At 34.8% G+C, this 20,860-nt stretch overlaps 1 protein-coding gene and 1 long non-coding RNA gene across 2 annotated transcripts; one reads left to right on the forward strand and one right to left on the reverse strand.

The window, feature by feature from the left end:
- Positions 1-3,599: 3,599 nt before the first annotated feature.
- On the reverse strand, positions 3,600-13,613 carry LOC117914404. The gene is made up of 2 exons (XR_004651280.1): positions 13,323-13,613; positions 3,600-4,067 (listed from the first exon to the last, which is right to left on the reverse strand). It is a non-coding gene; the product is annotated as an uncharacterized LOC117914404 (long non-coding RNA).
- A 3,585-nt stretch (positions 13,614-17,198) lies between these two features.
- LOC117914093 (peroxisomal membrane protein PMP22) lies at positions 17,199-20,170 on the forward strand. The gene is made up of 7 exons (XM_034829282.1): positions 17,199-17,375; positions 17,693-17,791; positions 17,902-18,003; positions 18,142-18,217; positions 19,224-19,294; positions 19,388-19,473; positions 19,955-20,170. The coding sequence occupies exons 1-7, from the start codon at positions 17,304-17,306 to the stop codon at positions 20,004-20,006; spliced, it is 558 nt and encodes a 185-aa protein (XP_034685173.1). The 5' UTR covers positions 17,199-17,303; the 3' UTR covers positions 20,007-20,170.
- Positions 20,171-20,860: the final 690 nt, after the last annotated feature.

Below are 20,860 nucleotides of genomic sequence, written 5' to 3' on the forward strand. Positions count from 1 at the left end.
TCACCCTACTAAAAATAAAACTTAGTTCACGATGTTATATATATATATATATATATATATATATATATATATATATATATATATATATATATATATATATATATATATATTATTCTTATATTTTATATAAAAAAATTATTTTAAAAACCATAAAACAGAAGATACATCAAAATCAATTTAAGAAAAAAAAAAGAAGAAGAAGAAGTAACTTCTGAGTTGGTAAAAAATATTTATTTGTAGAAATATTAAATAAATAAATAAAGAGTCGTATGATCTCCTCTCATCTTTTGAGGACCTTAGTCATTCCCCACGACCTCCTAAAGAATTTTAAGATTAGACCACGATGATAATGACAGTAGAAAGTTGTAATTTTAATTGCATTATGCTAAAAATGATTGTAGAATCTATTAAGATCCCATGTGACCAAACCCTTTGCATCACCTTAATTTTTTAAGCTCCATGGCTTATGAATTCATGATATCATAAAGTTTTAAACATATGTTGTTTCATTAAATTAATTAACATTATGAAAAACACTTTTCTAAGCTATATCTTTTCATCCTGAATATCATCTTATTTTTTTCAGAAGCCCCAATTATCTTAGAGACCGAATCAAGTGGCTCCTAAATAAAGTGGAGAGTGGATGCCCAGGAAGAGCCACGTCACCATGAAATGGTTGCTTACGTCAGAAAAAAATAAATTTACATAATTGAAATTTTAAAAAAATCAATTAATGTGTGGTTTAAAACATTTTTGTTTTCTATTTTTTAAAAAAGAAAAATGATAATAATTCTTATATAAAATATAATAACCTTTCATACTTGTCATAAAAAGCTACTAACCTTTAAAAAAATTTGAAGTATTAAAAAAAGTTCTTATTAAAAAACAAAAAATCATAGTAATTCTTATGTAAAATATAAGAATTTTTTTACACTTACTTACTTAAAAAAATTGATAATTTTAAAAAATTAAGGTGTTAAATTAATTTAACTATTTAAATTTTAAAATAATTTTTAAAGACATGGCATAAGTACATTTTCTTATATGGTAGTTATTATATTTTATATAGAAATTATTTTTTTTAAAAAAAAAATAATAAAAAATATATTTAAACTAGCACTAAATAAATAATAAATAATAAATTTTAGGTTAAAAGTGATAATCAAAAGCTTAGAAAAGAGAACACAAGAGAACAAGCTGGTGTAAGTAGACATGGCTTAATGGAGATGGTGCTGAAAATCTGTTGGTTTAAGCTTTAGTTCTTTATTAATCCCACTATGTATTATTGATATAAAGGAGATTGAGATTTAGTAGAGGGCATATATACCCAGAATATTCCTAGTGACAAAAATTTAAAAAAAAAAAATTGGGAAAAAGATGATGGAAGTGTAGAGCATATCAAATCTTTGCATGGCATTTGCTGATGGGCATTACTGGTTATTGGTTAACAGTGTAACGCAGTCATTGAGTCTAATGTGGGTATTTTTTTAAAGAGGGATTTGAGTGTGTTCATGCAAATGTGGTTTGTTGTCAAATGTACATGTACTGAAAAAAAAAACGAGGAGGGAGAGGGAAAAAATAGTAGAAATGGTGGTATTTGGATCCAACTCAGAGATGAGTAGATGACATGGCAGTAAGAGTAATAGTGGTGAGTGTTTGGGTGGGTGGAAACACGTGTATAGATTCTTTGCCAGAATATGCAGTCAGTTGCCAACTGGGAAATGATGGGCTGAAGAAGATCTGTGACTGTTGAAAAGTTGAATTCTACAGTGTATGGGACAAATTGCCTTCGGTTGTGTAGTGGGATTTGCTGATGAATGTTTGTGCAACCCTTCACCTTTCCTTTTGGCTTTGAGGGTGTCTGACGTTGCAACATTGAACTCCCTTTTCTTTGTGTTTCCCCACTATCACACTATTCCCAATTAATTTAATGGGATTCTATGGGGCTACCCCCTCTTGCTTAAGGGACAGACTTCAGGGTATTAAGCCTTATAGGCCTCTTCATCACTTGGGATCGGGGAACAATAATCTAATGGGATGGTGCTGTGTGTCCTTGCAGGTCAAGAACCTTTGGGGTCCTTGTGAGACTTGTCCTGGAGTCCAAAGACATTTCAGGGGAACCTTCGTACTTGAAGTGGGGATGGTGCTACCCATTAACTTAACGGTATTTTCTATGTTACCCTCTTGTTGAAGGGACAGGCTTTAAGGCTTTAGGGTAGTAAGCCTTAAAAGGGGAGGGGGGCTCACTCACCAGTCACCACTTGGGATTGGAGAACAATAATCTAATGGGATAGTGCTGTGTGCCCTTTTGGCTCTAGGACACTCGGGGTCGAGGTTTATTACCTGTGTACTTGAAGTGGAAGTATGATCTATTTGGATTGCAGTGGGGAACCATCTGGATAGAGGACACCTTTTGAGTCCAAAGGTGACCCTAAACTTGGGAAGGGATTAGACCCCTTCTTAGGACTCTTCTGCCCTTTGGGAAAAGGTCAATGAGGATCATATGGGGTTAAAGGGGTGCCCTTATACTTAGGGAGGAAGGTTAAGAAAATGACCTTATCCTGCAACAAGAGGCAGTGATGAGTGGGTAACACCTTCACCAGGTTAATTAATCTGTGAGTGTTCACTTTCCACCAAAGGAGAGATTAATGGGGCAATTTGTGTAAGAATGAGAAGGCCCTTTCTAGGTCACCTTTCCATTAATATGTGTACTTTTTTTGGTAACCAAAACTCTAATGCATCCCCCACTAAGCCTCTCTTATCTGCCTTTATTTTCTCCTCCCTTTATCAGATGGTGCCTTATTTGTTTTTTCTTCTTCTTCATTCAGTGTCTTTTGGGCTTTTTTTAAATCTTAAAAGAGGACTATTTTAGGAAAACTAATGCCAGTTACTGCTCTGTAATCCATTGTATTGGCATCGTGGAAGGCTCCATGGACATTGGCTGGTGGAAATCACATATCTTTTCCTTTCCCCCCACCCTTTCTTCCTTTTTTTTAAAGCTACCATGCAGAGGTCAAATACTAGGTTATTGAGCTTCATTGTGTGTTCATACACATCAACTTGGTTCTGCAAAATACTTCTCCCAATAGGCAAAGAATGTAAATCTCCTCAATCTTTTCATAAAAAATTTTGCTTTCCATACTCTTATGTCTATCCAAGAATCAAATTATAGAAACATTTGGATCTACCCATCATTTTCTTATGTGGATATGTATGGTTAGGCTTATTAAACAAGCTCAACAAAAACTTAAAAGAGGTAAGTTTGAAGATACTAGTGAAAGATAATGGAGGCCACAACCAAACCATACTATATAACAATTTTATCAGATTTGATTTCTGGTATTTGGCCTAAATACACCACCACAAGGGCAAAGCCAATCCATTTGCCAAACACTAATTAGGCAACTTACCATTTTGCCAATTTTTTTATCGTCTTTCTTTCCTGGCTTCTGACTCAAATGATCTAATAGATTGGCACTTTATGCACAAATATATATTACTTATCCATAGAATAGGAGTTACAAATGATCAAGCAACAAGGAATATCAGTCACAGATGATCAAGCAACAAGGAAACGCATGGTGCATTACACGACATTCTGTGAGAAAAAAATATATCAATTCAGCAAATAGAAAGTGATTAGGACCCCTCCAATGGTCTCATAGTACAGATAACTTATGTATACTAAATACAATATTCACTGAATCCAGCAATAGTATTAACTTTGTTTACATCAAAATTTTCCTTCCCCCTTCATGGATAAAATGATGATAAGATGGAAATATTAGAAAAGATGAAGCAAAAAGCAGAGTTTGACAACATTTTACTCCAAACTCTGAGGTGTTGAGGCTTCAAGCTTGAAAACCAGCGAGTGAAGCTGCAACAGGACATCCCTTGGAACAGCAGATCACTTTACACACCATAATAGGCTTTTCCACCATGTAAACGGAGATATGATGGGGGCCAAAAATTCTATGTAAGTCCATCATTGAAGGCACCATTGTACTGTGTCACAACCCCAATGACCTCAACAAATAATCATCACACCCCTTTTCCTCCCCTGCATCCTGTGAATAAAAAGACAGCAACTCACAACTCAAAATGATTAACAGATTGTCTTACCAATCAAAAGAAGGAAAAAAGGAGGGCGAAAACTCAAGAAGATTCTCCTAATTAAGGATTGGTGCCAAGTACGTTGGACATGGACTGTTGGTACTTCATGGGAATAGTATGTGTTACTGTCAGTAGTATTAAAGTTGAACCAGTGGCATATTTTGTTTTCGGATGCTCAAATCTACAGGAAAATAAAAATGTCTTATCCTCTCTATATCAATAAAGCCCTCCAAATTTCCAGCATTACAGTCACAATCCACGTTTTGAGCATGCATGATACTACTTGAGAGCATAGCTCCATATTTGATATCTCTGTCAATTTGTCCTTACGTGAAGGAAAATCATTAGTCCGAAAAGACATGTCAAGCAATTACAACACTTTCCTTTTCGTCATTTTGGTTTCTTTTACATTAGCTGGCATTGTTTACATCCTTTAAGAAGCTTTAGCATGCCGAAAGCTTGTTAGCAGCACCAACCCCTGGACCCAGTGTCTCAATGTTGAATACCTTTCTCATGTAACACAAGTCTGAATCATGCCACAGTGCTAGACCCATTTCCAGGCCTTGATGATTCATCCCACACTCACATGCCCAATGGAAGTCAGTGGGAAGGCACTCAAAACTCCTACTCTTGACTTTCTGAAATGGATGGGAAGGACGATGCAGAAGGGGTCCCCTAGGTGCCCATATATGGACGGTATGTTTTGTTACTGGTGCCTTGTTAAGGAAAAAAATGGAAAGGAAAGAGGAAAGAAATTGAGAGAGGCCCCAACACTAAGTGGGGAACATTGAAATGCATTAGTGTGTTAAGGCTAATAGAAGCAATTCATCACCACACAGGATATATTAGTGGAGACTTTTTATAAACAATGATAGAGACAGTACCACTAAATCAAGCAAGCAAAAGAAAGAAAGGATTAGTGGGCGTAAAAACAGTATTATTTGGACCCTTGTTTGGTGGGTCTATCAGAACACTTACCTCTCAAGACCTACCCCAACTTCTATCAGGATGCATCATTTTCTATTCAAAGCTTAGAAAATAAAATATACATAAATATCAATATCAGATCCATGTTTTGAAATGCTTGACCAATAGTTTGAGGCAAAATAGGATTTCTGGTGCTCTAAGTTGTCATTGAACAAGTCATTCTTCCATAACACCATATCGTTCAAGTATCACACAGAAAACCCCATTAAGGACTTCACAGCACAAGCACTAAAATAATGAGATCATATAAAGGTAGGATCTGTTGGAATTTTTGTCCAAACAGAAAAGTAATCTGAGTGTTGAAAGGTCAATGAAGTGCATATCTAAGACATGATGTCAAATTCACGTTATGAAAGAGCTGCATAGGGCATCCCATACACACTGAATCAAACAACAGCCTTTCATCTTCAAACAATGGACGTGCTTCAATAATACAAGAACGACAAATGAGACTATTACACCTTGGTTCATGTCCATGGGATGCCAGATGAAATAAATTGACGTGATCAAGATGCAGTCATGACGCGATCATCATCATGGAACCCTCATAAATCAGCATATGGCCGGGCCAGCCCACTGGTAAACAAACATTATTAGATTCTTCATTCCCTGTTAGAATGTTCTTTTTCTTTTCTTGGGTGGTGGAGGTTGCTCAAGAATGAAGAAACATTTTGATAAATGGCAACTTGAATCCACTTGACTTGGAGGCAAGGAAGTGTTCCTTCACATAACAGGGAAAGGCATTTGATCCAGGATTCTTTTTTTAATCCTAAAAAATGCTAGTTTCAGAGGACCACAGATTCTCAAGAATGAGAATGGGTAAAAATGACCTTGCAAGACAACACAATTTCCTTAGCAAAAAGATGAAACAGAGTGGACATCTCCCTTGCTTCATAAAGATAATTTATTCAGTTTGAAGAAGCTCTATGCTCTTCTGGTGCACATACAAAAAACCACAAATATATGTGCATGACAGACAATACCGCATCAAGTTCAACAGTTATAGACATGTGTAATAATCTACAAAGCTATCTTGCTGTCGGCAAAGGATTCCACTCTGCTTGAATGTCCATAACAGCATAATGTGAAAAGAAGAGCTCCAGTTTCACTTAATTATAGCACAGCATCACATGGGTATAGAAATGAAGCATCATGTTTCAGATTTCATGTCATCAAACTGCTTGTTCTTTGATATTGGGATGCAGTGAGATCATGTGACAAAATCTTGAGTGCCACTAATTTGAAGAAGTATTCAGAAAAATAAAAGACAGACACCAGAATGTTATCAGAAACTAAATAGGCTCATTTCAAATTCTATATACATTGACTTGTTCAACTTCCATCAGAAATCCAAATGCTCCAGGAAAGTTGAATCCCATAAGTAATACCTACCTCAAAAGTACTCTTTCTAATGTAGTTAGTGGCTCTGAAGTTCCATTTTCAACACAGTTTTGATTTATCAATAGGATAATTCCTAATATGGTCATGAAATGTCCAACCTTCATGTCTTATTCAGAAAAGAACTAAAAGAAAAAGAAATATATCAAACAGAGAATCACTGCATCACAATCCTTTGACAGGGCTGATGTTTGATTTATTGGAGCATTTATTACATGCAGTAAGTAAAGCGAGTATTATTGTTGATGGTCAATGAACTCAATTCATGTCACAGGCCTTTTCTTGTTGTTCTTTTTCATACATGCTGTAAAATGGCCAATGGATCCAAGGATTACGGGAAAACCACACAAATTGTACTATTACCATATCCATTTTAATGTGGCAAGTGCAGGAATTTTGAATAATCATCATTAGAGGTAGTAAGGGCGACATGGAATGACCCATGGAAATGGAACATTTCATGTCACAATTCATGTCACAGGCCTTTTCTTGTTGTTCTTTTTCATACATGCTGTAAAATGGCCAATGGATCCAAGGATTACGAGAAAACCACACAAATTGTACTATTACCATATCCATTTTAATGTGGCAAGTGCAGGAATTTTGAATAATCATCATTAGAGGTAGTAAGGGCGACATGGAATGACCCATGGAAATGGAACATTTCCATTGCACTTCATGAAGAATTTTAAAGGTGTCTTTTTTTCACACAACATTTGAAAAATGACTCCTTTCCAACTCATGTAGGCTTATTTTTGGAACTGCATGAAAAGACGCTAGTGCACTTATTTGCTATTGTTTTAGAGTGGCATCTCCATTTTCTCCAATAACCATTCTAGTAGATTAGATTGATCCCTCGAAATTCAAATGCTACCAAAAACCAACATTACATGCAAGATCCAAGTATCGTCAAATAGAATTATACCCTGTCCTACTAGAGAGAGAATTAGCCTTCATCATGCATGGAAGAAACCTTCACCATGAGGAACAAGATGGGGGAAAAGAATCCACGTTTAACTAGATTAGAGGACAGTAAACATTCTTCCATAGAGTCCCGAATGGAGAAAGATACACCTCATTATGACGCTTCAGTAGATAAAATATTGCTGAATGCCTTATGTGGCAGAATCAATCAGCTTATAGTTAATTATTTTCTAACTTTAGTTGATTTGAGTGATAAAAATCCAAGTTGATTGTGTGGACTAGAGACCTAATAATGCTGGCAGAGCATCTGAGCTTGAAACTTATTTTGATGGGCTCTAGAAGAAGTTAAGAAGGTGGCTTCTTTCTTAATCTGGTGGGGGATAGGATCCAAACTCAGACAGGTTTCCTTTTAGATTGTCTCTCAGTTGCCGGGATATTATTAAGATGATTAGAGGAAGATCTCTAAAGCATTCCATTTGTCAATGAAGGCACCAGTATCAAGTTCATTGATTAGCTAGATTGCAAAGGAAAGGGGTTCTGTAAGTTTTAAGGACTTTCAACCTATTTTCTAAGGAAAGGGCCCTTATAAGGATAACTCAAATATTTTACCCAGTAGACTGAAAAGGGTTTTGGGTGACACCATTTCCCTGGCTAAAGGTGCTTCCATAAGTGGGAGACAAATTACAAGTGCCATTCTTGTAGAAATCGAGTGTGTGGATTATAGGACCCTTGTGGACAGTTCAATTAGCTGTAGATGATCTCCACTGGTGGCTAGATGTTTCACCTGGTATGATGTTGATCATGAATTTTAGGAGTTGTTTACTCTTATCGCCAAGGGCGACATGGTGTATTCTCGTTCATTACCACATAAGCAGATAGTGTTACCAAAAACTACTGCCAAAGTTCATCAGCTCAAAGACAACCCTTGCAGCAAACCATTTTCATTGCTCTACCATACATTCATTCCAAATGGAGGATGAAACATATATGGGGACTCAATTCTTACATCTCTCATCTAAGCAAGCTTCAACTATTTGGGGATCTAAAATTGTCTACCTGGCAAGCTGGTTAAGATTCAACCTTATGGCTTTAAAAAAACACTTTGAATTCCCAAAATTTGCAACCAAAAGCACTTGGGTAATTACTTTAACCAAAATTAAGCACTTGGGTTTTCAGGCTTTGTTGAGAACAAACCCTTGTTCTTGAAATTATTAACAAATATTAGTGAAACTACCATAGAGACTCCAATTGGGGATAGCCTTAAGTGCTTTAACAACTGGATTTAGCTCCTTCACATATTTTTAATTCAAACATTAGATCAGGACAAAAAAAAAAATGAGAAATTAAAAAATATTATATTAATAATTAGCATAAAACTCTGTTCTAAATCCAATCTACAACTGGGTTTTGTTAAATAAAATCAAACATGGTAAAGAGGTCCTTACAGTTCATCGGCATCACCATCATCACTGTAAAACAAGATAACTGTAACATTCATGGGAGCCGACTCTCACCAGAATAACTCGGATAGGGCTGACTGAGTGAGAGCACCGCGTTGGCTCAGTCAAACTCAGAGTGTGGTTGTCCCTTTCATGACGACACTGTTTTGGTGTAGATTCCATGTTCAATTTGCTTATTTTGGCTCTGATAGGTTTCCTCCCAATAAAATATAGGATTTTTGGCATATTTTCAAACTATTGTGAAAATTAATATTTTTATTATTATTTTTAAACTATTTTAAAATTAATTTAAAATCATATTTTGAAAATACCAATCCTATACAAATTCAAAATAGCATTTCCTAATTCAAGGAAAGTTATACTTTCCAACATGCAGTTTCTAAATTTGAAGCCATAATTTCAAAATCGGGTTTTAGAGAAATTATAAAAAATAAAATAGAATAAAACGTGTCACAAATGACCCATCTTGAGCAATAGTTTTGGAGAAGTGGTTTAAATGGTTGGTTGAAATTAAAACTCTATTCCAACTCCCATTAGAGACCAATCCACAATTACTAATGTCATGTTTGGTTAGTGGAAAGTTTAGGGGAAAATAGAGGGAAAGAAAATAAAGAGAAAAAGTAGAAGAAAAATAAAAATAAAAAAGATTTAAAATTAATAAATTATTTTTATATACTCCTTCAAATTTTTTTATCTATTTAATTCTTTTATATAAATATTAGAAAATTTAAAAATATACAATTTTTTTAATAATTTTAATTATATTTAACTTTCTTTTACATTTTTCATGATAAAATCAAATATGAGAAAATTATTTTCCTTAATAATTTTTTTTCTTTTCCTAGTATTTTTCAAAAACCAAACATAGCCTAATGGAAATGGAAATGAAATGAAAAACATTATCATGAAAAGGAAAGGTATGATTTAAAATCAAGAATTATATTAAAATATTTACAAGGCTATGACCCTATTTTGTTCTACTTTGAATAAGTTGAAAACTCTTTTTTAAGCTAAATAAAATTTTTATACTCATTTGATTAATTTTGTTTAAAAAGATTAGAAGGTGATTTTGAAATGGATGGAGACTTGATCCCAACTTTGTAGACCTTGATCTCAAAATTTAGGGTGAATTCAAAATCATTTCGAAATCATAAGTGATGCAAATCTAAATGGCAATGGGCATCTAAGGACCCACATTTTTATCATGCGTTCCCACTCACTTGTGTGACTCGCTTTTTATGTGTGAAAAAAAAAAAAAATATATATATATATATATATATATATATATATATATATATAGTTAGAAAAGTTTTTAGAGTCGCCACTTATTTTTGTTTTGTTTTTAAGAAGGAAAAACAAAATAAAACTCCCGAAAGAAAAGCAAGTTTATGAAAACCAAGTCTAGGTCCAGGATTAGATTACCTATCGAAAAAATATGGTGATAAACCATAACACTCCTCTAAACCCTAAAATCAAGTCTCTCCTAATCAAGTTAAGGCAAATAAGGTAATTTATTAGTTAATGTATGAGTACTAATAGGATAAAGGCAAATCATGCATAGGGTGTAAATAAAAAAATAAGATGGAGATTAGACCGTATCTTGGCAACAAGGTGAGTGTTTCATGAGAAATTATGTTAGTATATGATAACAAACACAAAATATCTATGTATGTCACAAAGCAAGGCAGAGACCAATCAATATTCATTAAGCATAACAGTCGATGATCAAAGGAGAAAACTCATATGTAGGGCCCACTAAAGCTCAATTTATTTTTCATCAATTAATTCCATTTTATTGATTATCACAAGGGATTATAGAAATTTGGATGAATTTTATTATTTTTGGAATTAGAAAATTTATTCATGTTTATTAAAAATCAAGAAAAATCAGAAAATTATTTAAAATCTAAGAAAATAAGAAAAGGTGCATGATGGAAAAAAATTTGGCAGCAAAAATTTATTGAAATGATTTTAGAGTCCTAAAAAAAGTCTTTTTAAGGAAGAATTTTTAAAACTGGGACTATTTCAGTTGAAAACAGTTTTGAAAATTCAATTTAAAAACCTGTAAATCCTCATCAAGATAGGAAAAGCACACCAAGGGGAAGGAAGATGGCCATGCAAAGTACATGCAGGAGTGTAACTGAGACTGTATTGCTTATGCTGATGTTGCTGCTATATATTGCCATTGTGGGTGCCTTCCCAAGTATGCATTTCTCTACTTGCTCTTCAAATTTGCAGAACATAGTTCAGAATCAGACTGCAACCTGTTATCTGCACTGCTTCTTTTGGCCAAATCACTAAAAACACCCAGAACACTATGTTTATCCTCATGGTACAGAGAGCTTACAGCCATACTCAAAATAGATAACACCTTGTCCTTCTTCTCTTCTAGTGTTCCTTGGAATCTGGCCTCCCTTGTACCATCTTGTTTAAATTGTCCTAATTGCACAAAAGAGATAGTATCTTCTTTCCTTGTAAGGACAGCAATCTGCATGTATTTCATGAAGGTGGATAGAAGGTGATCCTTAGTTTTTGACGGCTCCACACGTACTGACAGACTCTCTGTGAGCTTCAGCATTGAAGATGCAAAAAGCTTCATCAACCCAAGTTTAACTATCTCATCAGGAGCTATGGGGAAATCTTGAACTGCGGCCTTGGTTGTATGCCTGAGTATAGCCTATAGTTTTCAGCAAACCTCACATGGAACACCACATAGCCGCAACCTGTACCCTGTATTCTGCACCATGAAGAAAAGCAAGACCCTCTGCTGCATCTAAAGCAATTTTCATTCTTGTTGACCAAGTCAGTGTAGCACACACTAGGGTGGCCATGCACACATGGGAGCCGGGGACTTAGGAAGTGAATATTGGATATGGTATTCAAGTCCTCTGATCTTTGTTCAACTTCTGATGGTTCATTCAAGTAAATGACCCTTGCATCAAATCGAATTTTCAGGCACAAAAATCTGACATCTCCGACTTTGTTCCCCTTTGTACAGAACAGCTAAACTTGGGAGAATTATGTCCCTTCTCAGGATCATCAAAAGCAGCTGGAGAAAGCAGGCAACATCGAACTTCTGGATCCCCAAGGAATTCCCACAAAGACCCGATTTCCAAACCCCATGCAGAATACAGTGTCAAGTTCTCCGGCATATATTCTGGAGGCTTTACAAGTGAAGGACAAAAAGCTGACGAGCGTAGGCTAGCTTCTTTCCTGATGTTCTCTTTATGACTACGGGTCAACGGATTCAGAAGGCATGGAAGTGCACCATGGTTAATCATGCACTGGGTTTGCAAGATTGCTCCTGACAGCAAGTGTTCGTTTGTTGTTAGACAGTGCTGAGGGCTTTGAGAGTCTCTGACAAGAGCTGGTTCAGTTTGTAGATCCCTGAGTAGAAACCAGAGCAACTGAGTAGATAAGAAACAGGAGAATGAGTGGTCACACTGCCGGATGACTTCATTGGAGTAACCTTAAAGGCATGGGAGTCCGGAGATCTCTCGGATGAGGTTTGTGAGATTATGTTGGAAAATGTAAGATTTGGAAATAAGGCTTCAAGATGAACTGAAATGGTTACGGCTATCAAGAGGAACCTGACATATCTCAACTGTTGTTACTTCAGGTTAAGCTTCCTGAAGCTTTCTTGCAGGATAAGGACCCCCTTTCTAACAGCTTCCTGCAGCTTTTCAGCGATTCTGGTTAGAGCAGGGACACTAGTGAGTTTACTTGATGACATAACCCAATGAATTGCCTTACAACATTCAGCATATCTACAAACAACCATGAGCCCTCATTAATCAATACAAGTAACTTCTCCACCAAGATTAATTACACCAATGCACTGACCAGCTTGACAATCCCGAATCCTCATAGTCTCATCTTCACTACCAGTATATGGCTTATCAAACCCAGATGGCAAAGTAATCCCAAATACAAAACTCCAATTCAGCTCCATGGCCAATATTTTGGACTAATAGACTGGAGCACAGATATAATCACAGAAACCCTCCATTGAGTTCATTTCTCTTCACAACCTCACTTCTCCAGTCTCAGCAACTTGGCCATTGATGACCTCATCCCCACCATCAACAAGAAACAGAGCAATAGACAGAGAGGAGCAAAAAAAAAAATAGAAACAGGATATGAACTTATCTATATTTCACGGATTGTCAAAGAAAGGAGGAGGTGGAATCAACAGGAAACAAAGCATGATTTTTATACATCGAGTTCAGGGATGAAGCCATACATCAGATACTTATAGAAGGAGTCAAGGAAACCAAGATAAAATCAAACAGAGCATATATGCACACAAACAGATTCAGCAAAACAAAGCAGTAATCCTTGATGCCCAAACCAATCAATAAAATCACACCCAGGAATCTGCAGAAAGATTTAGCAGAATAATGTGATAACGAGGAAATGTGAAGTTCACAGAGACCATACCTGGAAGTTTCCTCCCCGAGCAAGGTGTGCTCGTCTTCAAGCACTCTTTCTTCCTCCAAAGCCAGCGAGAACTCCCAGCTTCTTCTTCTCCTCTGCTCTTCTTCTTCTCTGCTCTGCTTTCTTGTCCTCCAAGACACACTTACTCTCTCTCTCTCAAAAACAGCCTTCCCTCTTTACCCCTTTCTCTAAAACAGCTACCCAATGGATCCTCTCCAACAGCTCCTCACCGGAAAATGGTCCCCCAGACTAGAATCTGCCCCCCTCCAAGAATATTTTCTCACAGTTCAGCTCACCATCTCTCTCGATCCCCCCCACCCACCCTTTTCGGTTTTCTCCTTCCCCAAGTTTTCTTTTTCTTTTTCTTCCTCTCCTCTGCCCTCCAAAATTTCTCTCCCTCTCCTCTCCAAAACCCCTTGGAAAATAAAGCCCCTCTGCTCTCTCTCTCTCTCTCTCTCTCTCTCTCTCTCTCTCTAAGGACCCCCTCCAAAACGTGCTGCCCTCTGCAGAGATTGTCCCTCCAACTGCAGAAAACTACCCCCCACCCCCAACAAACTCTTACCAGAAAAATTAAAAAACCCTTTCCCTGCCGCGTGTCTCCTCCAGGGTGGCTTAATAAAAAAAGTCCCCAGAAAACCAAAGGTGGCCCAAAAAGAGAGTCCCACGCCGACGGCCCAAAATGGGGTCTACAGCATCTTTAAATTTCAATATATTTTGTATTCATCCACTGCCCTCCTCTTCCTTTGCAATTCCTCGCGTCGAATTGATGTTTTCTACTTTGAAATGAGCTCCACAATGCGAATTTAGCCTTTTCCGCATAATTTCATTCTTGCTAATCATCTTCATAGTTTGTCTTTTATATTTCACGTCCATGTCTTGCTCTTTTTAGCTTTTCTTAACTCTCATCTTCCTCCACAAATCTTAAATCTCCTCTTTTTGAATGCTTGAACCCCTTTCTACCTTGGTTGAAGATGAATTATTTACTTAGCATCTTTCTCATCTCTTTATCTTGAAATTAGATTCAAAATAAATATTAGTGTTATATGTGGGAGATTTCCCTCCACGTGTCCTTCTCAATTGGGAACGACACTAACACTATAATTAGGATTTCAATACTAATTTACGGTTAATTGATTGATTTGAACTTTTGCATTGTATAAATTTTATTATTTATGTGTGATTGAAATATATATATTTTGACTCCAATTAATGCCTTGAGGACAATATTTTTCCAAAAGTCCACTTGTAATAGTTAAGAAATATTTGTGCTTAAAGACTGTCTCTTTCAAATTTCAACTTGTAATGTAGAGTTGAAGTTGTCACTCACAAAGGGTATGTTGGCAGCATGTTGTGTACATGGATGCATATATTGGGTGTTGATGAATCCAATGAATATATTCATGTATTTACAGAGAGAAATTACACCATAAATTTGGATTACCAACTAGCTTTTTTGTGACTCTTTGTACACTTCTGTTGTGAGACATGTGCTCTTTGCCAAGGACACATTGAGCTCAAAAATAGAGGCTTAAACCCCTCCAAAGATCTTAATTCTTTTTATTGACTAATTGCCTGTTCGATTGATATACCTTTTTTAATTTATAAATCAAAGTTTTATTATTAATTTATTATGATATGTTGTTGCTATTATTGTTGTTGTTGTTATTTAGGATGGATTGAACCCCAAATGCACCTCCCTCGATGCCTCCTTCCATATACAAATAACCAACTTCATCATCTATTATTTTGAAGGGAGAACAAGACCCAAAATAGTCATTACAAGTAATTTAGATGATTGTAAGTCTACTATTTAATAAAGGAAATATAAGCACTTGTAGAGAGCCTATTTTCCATACAATAGTGTTATTCGGGTTTCTCATTCCCTATCATCTCTTGGATCGCAAGTCAAGGGCTAATTCTAGCAATACAAATAAGATTTTCTAGGATTCTTACTTCTCAAAAAATTTGGTGATACCTATATGTTTGTTAGCCAATATATAGCTTTAAACTCAATTAATACACTTATCTATTCATTCAGATTATCTCATTAATGAACTTATTTGTTGATTTCTTTTGGTTAAGCAGATGTTCAAGTTTATGATCATAAATTAGCAAATTGCAATGATTCACTCATTAGGTTACATCCAATATATCAAATTTTATGTCATGATAATAACTTCATATCACTAACATTTTATGAAATTCTATACTTTTTTCATGATTTTAAATTATTTTATTCTCCCTTTTTTTTTAAAAAAAAAAAAGAAATTATTATGTATGCTATGTACTCTAGTAATTAAATGATAAAAATGGGATTTTTTTATTAAAAATTTCAATGAAAATATCCACTCTAATGCATAACATCACATACATAAGATATATTGAGAAAGTTTGAACACAAATCTAGAGATATACACTAATTTAACACTGAGACCTCCTTGGGTGATTCAACCACTTTATATCCAAGTTAATAATATAACCATTATCTTTGATAATCACGTAAAAAAATTCACCATTAGGGTGATTACTCCTACTACAAATATGTCTAGTCTTATCCAATTTAGAAAGTTCATATCCCTTGATTCCTTATGTTTCATCTGTTATAATGGTGATTCTTTGGGTTAGTGATGGTCCAAAATCAAAATGGGTTTGATAATAGAGGCTATGGATTTTGCTAAGATCTTCTACTACTTAATATTTTAAAATAATTAAGAATGTCAACCTTAGTAATATCTTGATGAATAAATTGTCTATTCTAAAATATTTTTCAAAAAGTGTTTTATTTTTAAAATTGGAATGTGAAGAGAAAGTAATCTTAAAAAATTCAAAATTTTCATTAGAGCACTTTATTCAAAGAAATAATTTGTAAAAGAAAAAACTCTTGAATTTGTTAGAGATTTTAACATATAATTTTTTTCCTAACTTCTCCTGTAAATAGGAAGAAGATTTCTTATTCAAAATATTATATTTAAATTAATAATATTTACAACTTTTACTTTAAATTTTTCTCATTCTTCAATTGTCGTACTCTTTGGTTTCTTGCCTTGCAATACTTTCAAATGTCCTTATTGCTTCAAAATATCTTTAATAATACTATAAAATCATTCTTTCTATTAAAACGTTCAATACATATTTTAGATTTTTTCTTTAAAATATGTTATATGATTCAATGTAATGTCCATAAATAAGAGAAAAAAAAATCAAATTTATTAATAAATTTAAAAATACACGCGTCAAACTCTCTTCATCTTTTTTTTATAACTCAAAATCCAATACACCATTTTCCTATCTCTCAACTTTTTGCTTTCTTTTTCCCTCTCTCTGACCATAAATTTATAGTTTGTTCATCCTAATCAAACCCGAATATGTAATTTTATACAAATATTAACCTTCCTAAAAATAAATAAATAATGCAAATTCCAACAACCGATTGTACACATGATGTCAGAAAATTCTTTCCCTCAACTTAAAGTGGGACTTCACAAAAGATGTTAAGAGGCATGTAAAATATGTTCACATGAAACACATGATCATCGTGAACCCCATGGGGCTCTGAAATTCTACTATCCATGCTTTTGACTTTGACCCACGTGGCGGCTTCACTTTAAACAATACCATATGAACACATTATGAATTAATTATAGATGTGAATAACTTATTATTTTTTAATTATTTTATTTCCTTAATATCTAAAAATTTTAGACTCTTAATATAAAAATTATCATTCAAATTATTGGTCACAAAACATGGATTAAAGTTTCTAATCGGTGATTAATGAAATCTTAATCATAATTTAGTCTATAATAAAATTAGATCATTTTTATTTATCTTTAATATAAACTATACGTTAAAAAATTGGACGACTCTTCCTTTGGCTCACCCTCTCCAAAGGTCGAGTCGTCTCTCTTTTCTTCTCGTTGTATAAAGGGTTGGGGAGGTTCAGGTTTGTGACTTGTGAGACACAGAGAGCAGATTGATTACACCATGTCTGACTCGATCAAAGCAGCATGGAGAAACTATCTCCTTCAACTCCAACTCCACCCTCTCAGAACTAAGGTTTCTTCTCATTCTCATTTTCTTCCATTTAAGCGTTCCTTTTACTTCAGAACCTTCTTTCCCATCATGTTTGGTTGCTGAGAAAAGTGGGGAGACAGAAAAGGAAAATTTGAGCTTTTGGGTATGATGGCTGTTGTGGTTTTGGATTCCCTGAATTCGTGGATTGGCTGGAGTTGAGTTGACTTTGAAGTTCCTTCCGTTTCCTCAGCAACCAAACCGAGCTTTGCTTTATATATGTTTTTTTTTTCTTGTGGAATATGTCAAAGCTAAATCGGAGTCTGTTCTGTGAATCCTCATGGGATTGATGTTGTTTTCAGGCAATTACAGCTGGGGTTTTAGTTGGATGCAGCGATGTAATCGCTCAGAAGATTTCTGGGATCAAAAGGCTTCAATTGAGAAGACTGATTCTTATGATGGTATGCAGATGTCGTTCTATTTTTCCCCTTCAGATTCGCTGATCATTCTGGCCATTTGATTTGTTAAATTTGCAATATGATTTATGTTTGATGGTTGAATTGATACGCAGCTATATGGGTTTGCGTATTCTGGGCCATTTGGGCACTTCCTCCACAAATTGATGGATATTATTTTTAGGGGAAAGAAGGACAATACAACAGTTGCTAAAAAGGTGAATCCCTTTTATATGGATTTGAAAGCCTTAGCATATAAATGTTATGGGCCCTTGATGTGTGTTTCTAATATTTGTCTCCATGAAAAACTTGTTTGTATTTATTTTGAAAATGACAGATCAATTGTTTTGTTTTAGGTGGTGTTGGAACAATTGACTTCTTCTCCCTGGAACAACATGTTTTTCATGATGTACTATGGCTTGGTAGTAGAAGGTATTCAATTTTCCTTCTTAGATATACTGTTTGTTTCGATTCCGAGCAGTTTCAATACTTTTATCTCTTACAAAGTTAGTGTGACTAAAACCAACTTCCATGGGGATGTTTCATTTTCCACTTCTCCATTTGTGACTTGGACCATCTCTAGCTAGATGATTTGTGGGTTTGTGCCCCAAATCATGGTTTGTGCTTTCGAAAAACACGGGCTATATGGGAGAGAAGGAAAGTTGAGTTGAGATGGTGATGATCATGAATCACAAATTTGTTGCTTGTGTTTGTCCAGTAACAGGTCAAAGAAAATGTAGATACCTTTTAAAATTGAATGTACGGATTCACAGAGGACCCTTGTATTCAGTATGATCATTCTTTCAATTGAGATTTGATTTTGAGTTCAATCACAATGTGATCAAAGGGAAAGTAATGAATGGGTTACAGAGTGAAAATTCTACCTGATGGATGTTGAAGGACAAAAAATGAGTTCCCTCATCATCATGGCCTAGAAACTGGAACACTTAAACAGATCAATGAAATGCTAGAAGAATAGGCTAGAAGAATCAGTATTTTTCTGTTATTTCCTATGCTTTTTAAAACCCAAGAAAAAACACTCCACATAGAGATGTTTCCCCCAACTTCAAAGTCCAATTCTGCTTTTCACTCTCAGCACAACCTGAAAATTTCTGTTCCTATTTTTTCTTTCTTTTTCTTTGGCTTGATTGTGATCGGTGCAATGGTATATTTTCTATAATCGTGTCAGCTAAAAAAAAATACTGGATAAAGATGTTGTAATGTTTTGAATAGGATTCAAGTAATCCTTGAATTTTTTTCTTTTGCAAATATTCGAATGTGCATAAAGTTCTGCTGTTGGAATTTTACAGTAGCCTATGTATATATTCCATGTTCTGATAGGTTTGATTTCCAAATACTATGTTAGAATGTGAGAGATGATTTCACACAAACTGTTGTAAATTAAGTTAGAAATTAAGGCAATCATCTGGCATCGCAGGAAGAGGATGGGGGTTAGTGAGGAACAAAGTTCGGAAAGACTACCCTTCTGTACAATTGACTGCATGGAAGGTAAGGAAATGGGAACCTCTTTGGTTGGCACATAAGGAAATTTGAGTGGTGTGTTAAACTCACAATACAAAGTGTTGATGCCTTTGATTGCAGTTTTGGCCTATTGTTGGTTGGGTAAACTACCAGTATATGCCTCTACAGTTCCGGGTTGTTTTCCACAGCTTTGTTGCCTCATGCTGGTATGCTTCTTTTCCTTCACCTTCACCTTCACTTCACTTCCCTTCCTCTACCAACTCATGCATGTTCTTAGTATATATGAAATTTCCAATAAGAGGGAGTCCGTATATAACGACTCATTCCCTTCCATATAGATATTGTTCACTTTGGGTCCAATGAACTCTCACGGTTTTAAAACATGTCTACACAAACAAGTCTATATAGTTGAGACGAGGACGTTATATTTATATGAAGATGATTGTGATATCTCATATCAAATAGAGGAAAAAATTTATAATACCATATATATAAACGCTTTTTTAAGCTCTGAGAGTCCATTATACCTTTGCAAGCAACACCCACATAGGAAGGAGCAGGTCATTAAACTGTAATCTCTTTAGAGTAGTTCGAGACAGGTTGATTTGTTAACGAAGCTTTTTTCATGTGTGTATATTTCAAATATGAATGGTTGTTGCTAATATACTCCTTTGGTTGCTACTTCAGGGCTATCTTTCTGAATCTGAAAGCAAGATCTGTTGTCATTAAGAAGGCCTAAAATGGAGGAATTTTTTCTTTTTCTTTTCTTTTCTTTTCTTTTCTCTTCTCTCTTCATAGACTCCACTTTTTCCCTATCTTTATATTTGTACTCAAAACTACAATATCACTCCTTTGAAACCATTTTCCTCTATAAGTTATGATGGGCTTGCATTGTTGGTATTATTGGTATTGTTTAAAAATTTCTCCCTTGAATGCTAATGGGATATATTTTTTTGCTCTCACGCTTCATTTCCTGAAAATGAGTTCTAAGACAAAAAAAAAAAACAAAATCTTTTTTTAACCTGTTTGGTTGTGTTATTTAAAAACAGTTTTCTGTTTTAAAATTTTTTAATATTGTTTGGTTGTTGCTCTTTGTAAACAATTTATAAAAACAAAGTGAAATAGAGAAACCAATTTTTAGAGAATAAGGAGTTGTTTTGGCATGTTTTTAAAAACAAAGGAAAAACATGGATCCGTTTGGCCATATTTCCTTAAACATGTTTGTAAAAATTGTTTTAAAATTAAATAATAAAAAATAGCTTTTAAAAACAAGTTCGAAAAAACATTATCAAATGGGTGCTTTAGGGTCTGCTAGGTTCCTATTTTCTATTCTTGAAAACAAAAAATACAAAAAACTTGTTTGGAAAAGGGGGTGTGTTTTTGTGTTTTATGTGTTCTCAAAAACCATTTTTTTGAGAACAATAAAAAGATGCTTTCATTGTTTTTTCACCGTTCAAATAATAGAATGTTTTTCGTGTTTTCTCTTCCTTCTTTTTGTGTTTTCTTGGCTGTTTTTTGTGTTTCCACAAAGGTGAGTTCCACCCAACCACGACACCTCTACCCGCAAACCCTTTCTTATTCTTTAAATTATTG

This window comes from Vitis riparia, chromosome 5 (assembly GCF_004353265.1).
Source record: "Vitis riparia cultivar Riparia Gloire de Montpellier isolate 1030 chromosome 5, EGFV_Vit.rip_1.0, whole genome shotgun sequence".
Taxonomy (NCBI): Eukaryota; Viridiplantae; Streptophyta; class Magnoliopsida; order Vitales; family Vitaceae; genus Vitis; species Vitis riparia.

Excerpts from the sequence above, each read along its gene's own strand:
- LOC117914093 (XM_034829282.1), top strand. The coding sequence starts at position 17,304 with ATGTCTGACTCGATCAAAGCAGCATGGAGAAACTATCTCCTTCAACTC. Across the intron at positions 17,376-17,692 it reads TCCACCCTCTCAGAACTAAG|GCAATTACAGCTGGGGTTTT; the intron begins GTTTCTTCTCAT and ends TGTTGTTTTCAG. Across the intron at positions 18,004-18,141 it reads ATACAACAGTTGCTAAAAAG|GTGGTGTTGGAACAATTGAC; the intron begins GTGAATCCCTTT and ends GTTTTGTTTTAG.